Genomic DNA, 4,801 nt, shown 5'->3' with positions numbered 1-4,801 from the left:
GCTTTGGTGGTGAAAACTGTTACTCAAAGAAGCCCTAGACCTAATCCTATTTAAATTGGGAGATTGAACCCAATGGCTGCTGTCTTCATGCCTGCTTCAACTGGGATTAACAAGCTGGAAAAAGGAAAGAATGCTAGTCCTAAGACGAATGGGAATGGAACTACCGAAGGAGACAAAAAGAATCAACAGATCAATGGGTGAATAGGACCTTTGTACCTATCAATGTAGTCCAACGTAATGAACACAATGCTAATAGTGTTAACAAGGAACAAAAAGGAGCATATTTTCCTCAACTAGTTACAACTAATCAGTCCTGCCAAGAGGTTCCTTCATAGAATTAAGTTACTGACAATGTGCAACTAGGATGATTATAGACTGAACAGGTAGAAGAAGAATCTGAAGAAGAAGGTGAATTTCACTCTGAAAATGAGCAGGTAGATGTAGAAGATGGTATTCAATCATGTGGTGAAGATCTATAAGATGTGGTACAGTTAGTTGATAAAGATGATCATGATGAGGAAGTATTACCTACAGATGAACATCCTGCAGGTGATAAGGGTGGCACAGTCATGGAATCAAGTGTTAAGAGAGATGCTGAGCTAATCCTAAACCTCCAGACAAACCTAAAAGTCCAAATCCACCAGCACAAACTCCAGAAAGTAACCCTAGCCCTAAACAACCTGATGCAACCCTAGATACAGTAAACCCTAGGCCTTATTTGATGCCTAAGGACACCAACATAGCTGGAAAAAAGGTAACAGATGTATCCCCAGCTCCTATGGATCAAAAGGTAGCTAAATTAGTAGTCCCTAAACCTTGGAAGAATCAGATAACAAAGCAACAACAAGTGATCCAAGAAGAAGAGAATGATGCAAGAAATGGAAAGGACATGGATGAGGAATCAAATGCCCAGAACTTCATGAATGTGGTACGGTAAGGTGATCTATCTCCCAGGAAAATAGAGAAGGTGAAATCAGTTGGCAAAGGCAAGAAGAGGCAACAAAAAGAAAACACTAGTGTCCCTGGCACTGGAGTGCAAACAAGATGGACAATCTCTAAATCCAATGTTTAGCTATGAATGCTATCATTTAGAATATTAGTTTTGTAAATACCAAGAAAGCCTTTGAAAGGCTTATTACAATGCATAAACAACATCAATTTAGATTTGTGGGGCTGATGGAACCAATGCAACAAGTGAGGAAACTGGAAATATATAGAAGAAGGATTGGTTTTGCTCAGACTATTATGAATGTTTCTAATAAAATATGAGCCTTTGTTGATGATGATTATGAGGTTACTATTCTTATTGACATAGTTCAACAACTTACTCTTAAGTTGTTTGACTTTAATTCGCAAAAAGAGATCATACTTACATTAATATATGCCAAATGTGATGCCATAGAGAGAATAGAATTATGGGATACACTGTATGCTTTGGCTAGCGATATGATATCTCCATGGATTGTTAGTGGGGATTTCAATGTAATTTGGGATGAGGAGGAGAAATTTGGTGGACTTCCAGTAGATTTGAATGCATTAGATGACTTTAGGCATTGTATCAATACGTGAAATTTTCATGATCTTGGTTTCAAAGGAAGCATTTTTACATGGTGGAATGGTAGAGTTGAGGTTGATTTTATATTTAAAAAGCTGGATAGAGTGCTGTCTAATGATGAATTACTACAGTTATTCCTAGGGTTGGAGATCACGCACTTGTCCAAAATTGGATATGACCACAACCACTTGTTAATCAAGTGTGATCCAGATGTTATTCCTGTTAACAAGCAATTCAAATTCCTAAACTTTTGGATAGATCATGCGACTTTTCAAGATGTAGTGAAGGAAAACTGGCAGCTTGATTTTAGTGCTAATCTCTTTATCATATTCAATCACAAATTGAAGAAGTTAAAGAAGGCATTATTAGCATGGAGCAAGGCTACTTATGGAGATATTTTTCAGAAAATTGCTAGCTTAGAAGAAGTGGTGATGGTGCATGAAACTCAATTTGAACTTAATCCTACTCAGATTAATAGGGAAAGACTTTATAAAGTACAAGCATAACCTATCATATTCTTATCACTTAAGGAAGAATTTTGGAAGCAGAAATCTGGTATGACCTAGTTTAAAGATGGTGATCGCAATAATAGATTCTTTCATGTTCAAGTGAATGGGAGGAGAAGAAGATTGCAGTTGAAGAAGATTCAAAATGCAGAAGGAAACTGGATTGAAGGCAATGCACAAATGGCTGAAGAAGCAGTAAGATTCTTTACTGCTAAGTTTCGTAAAGATATTGTCCCTACTGCATTTGGGATCATTGATCATGTTCCTAATATGGTCACTATGGAGCATAACCAAGATTTGGTAAGATAACCTACAAAAGAGGAGGCCAAACACGCTGTGTTTGGGCTAAATGGGGAAAGTGCAGGAGGACCTGATGGCTTCAGTGGAAAGTTCTTTCATTACTGCTGGGAGATCATAGGAGATGATGTGTATGCTATGGTGAAAGATTTTTTCAATGGCCAGGAACTACCTAAGTTTATCACGCACACAAACTTAGTATTGTTCCCTATTTAAAAGGAAGTGGTCACATATTCTAAAATGAGACCTATAAGTCTTAGCAACTTTATTAACAAGGTGTTCTCAAGGGTTATCCATGAAAGAGTAGTCAACTTGTTACCTACACTTATATCAAATGAACATGCTAGATTTGTTAAAGGGAGGAGTATTGTGGAGAATGTGCTATTGACTCAACAAATAATAACTGATATTAGACTGAGAACAAGGGCAGGACTAAATGTGGTGATCAAGTTAGACATGACCAAAGCATATGATAGACTATCTTGGCTATTCATGACTAAAATGCTGAGGAAAATGGGCTTCTATGAGAGATTCATTGGGATTGTTTATGGCATTGTTGCAAACAATTGGTACTCAGTGTTGATTAATGGCCAGCCCTATGGATTTTTCAAATCCACCAGAGGAATTAAACAAAGTTACCCTTTGTCACCTACTCTATTCATTCTAGCTGCCGAGGCATTGTCAAGGGGATTGAATTCACTTCACTTGAATCTTTACTTATGTGGGTTTGGGTTACCAAAATGGAGTCCAAGGATCAATCATCTTGCATATGCAGACAATACCATAATTTTTCAACCTCAGATGCAACTTCATTACAATTGATCATGGAGGTTTTGAGTGCTTATGAGGTGGCTTCTGGGCAGTTGATAAATAAGGCTAAATCAACAGTATACATGCATCACTCTACAAGCAGTGCAGTGGTGAATAAGTTTCAAAGGATCATAGGAATAGGTAGGCAGGAGTTCCACTTCACATACCATGGCTGCCCTATATTTTATGCAAGAAGGAGAACAAACTACTATCATGGCCTCATCAACAAAATTCTAGACAAATTACAATCGTGGAAAGGTAAACTTCTTTCTATTGGTGGTCGAGCAATTTTGATAACACATGTGTTGAAAAGCATGCCAATACATTTGTTGTCATCAATGAACCCTCCCTCATTTGTCATTAATAAGTTGCACAAGATGTTTGCACAGTTTTTCTGGAGTAATGCAATAGGTGGTAAAGGAATGCACTGGGGGCTTCTTGGGATACATTAAGCTTGCCATGTGAAGAAGGAGGAGTAGGGTTTAGATCATTACATGATATCTCCAAAGCTTTATTTTGTAAACTTTGGTGAAATTTTAGAAATAAACCTACCTTATGGAGCTCTTTCATGAGTCAAAAATATTGCAAGAAGTTAAAAACTATAGTAGTACAATGGAGAAATGGATAATACATTTGGAGGAAGATGTTAGAATGTAGAGATAACATTGAGCATCAAATAATATGGCAACCAAGAATGGGCTCCTCACTTTTCTGGTTTGTCAATTGGACAGGATTAGGAGCATTATATTTCATTACTCCACAGGATTTTTATTGTGATGAAGTTATTCATAATGTGTACGATGTGGTGGAGGAAGGAGAATGGGATGAGGACATGCTTATGGACATCTTAACTCATGATCTTACACTTCATATCATTGAGAATATTAAGCCTCCAGTAATGCATGACGAATTAGATAGACCTTATTGGATGTTGGAGGCTAGAGGTAAATTCACAGTCAAATATGCTTGGGAATACACTAGGAGGAGAAGAGATCCCAGGATTGCATTTAAAAATATGTGGGTGAAAGGGCTGCATTTTAAGACTGCTTTTTTCACGTGGAAGGTTTGGAAAGCAAGGCTACCACTTGATGATCACTTTAGGAGATGGGGCTATTTTATGCCATCGAGGTGTTGGTGCTATCGAAATCCAGACGAGGAGACATTAGCTCATGTTTTCTATAGATCATATGCAACTCACACTATTTGGTATTACTTTCTCTCAAATGCAGGAATATCAATGGAAGGGATCTCCTTGCAACATGCAGTAACTAAATGTTGGATTGTCCAGGTTGTGCCAAGACTTAAACCTATATTTTATGTACCACCCTCCATTATTTTGTGAAAAATCTGGAAGAGGAGGAATAGTTATAAGCCTGGGGAAGCGATATCAATTAGTAAAGTTATATATCATGTATCATCTACACTACAAGCCTTAGTCAAAGCGAGGAAGTCAAGTTTGCAGAATGTTCCACACAAATGGCCATATTTATTGCATATGATGGAGAATTACACTCCATGTTTGAAGTGACTAAAGTTATGTGGGAAGTTCCTACTCAAGGGTGGATAAAAGTCAATACAGATGGGGCATCAAGAGGTAACCCGCACAAGAGTTCGATTGGATTTGTATTAAGGA

General features: G+C 37.6%; 1 protein-coding gene across 1 annotated transcript; it reads left to right on the top strand.

Moving 5' to 3' along the window:
- Positions 1-3,862: 3,862 nt before the first annotated feature.
- On the top strand, positions 3,863-4,510 carry LOC138899868 (uncharacterized). Its single transcript, XM_070186565.1, has one exon. It carries the CDS (start codon positions 3,863-3,865, stop codon positions 4,508-4,510), a length of 648 nt encoding a protein of 215 aa, XP_070042666.1.
- The last annotated feature ends 291 nt before the right edge of the window (positions 4,511-4,801 follow it).

This window comes from Nicotiana tomentosiformis, chromosome 10, assembly GCF_000390325.3.
Source record: "Nicotiana tomentosiformis chromosome 10, ASM39032v3, whole genome shotgun sequence".
Classification (NCBI taxonomy): Eukaryota; Viridiplantae; Streptophyta; class Magnoliopsida; order Solanales; family Solanaceae; genus Nicotiana; species Nicotiana tomentosiformis.
This window is presented reverse-complemented; position numbering and strand designations above follow the sequence as displayed.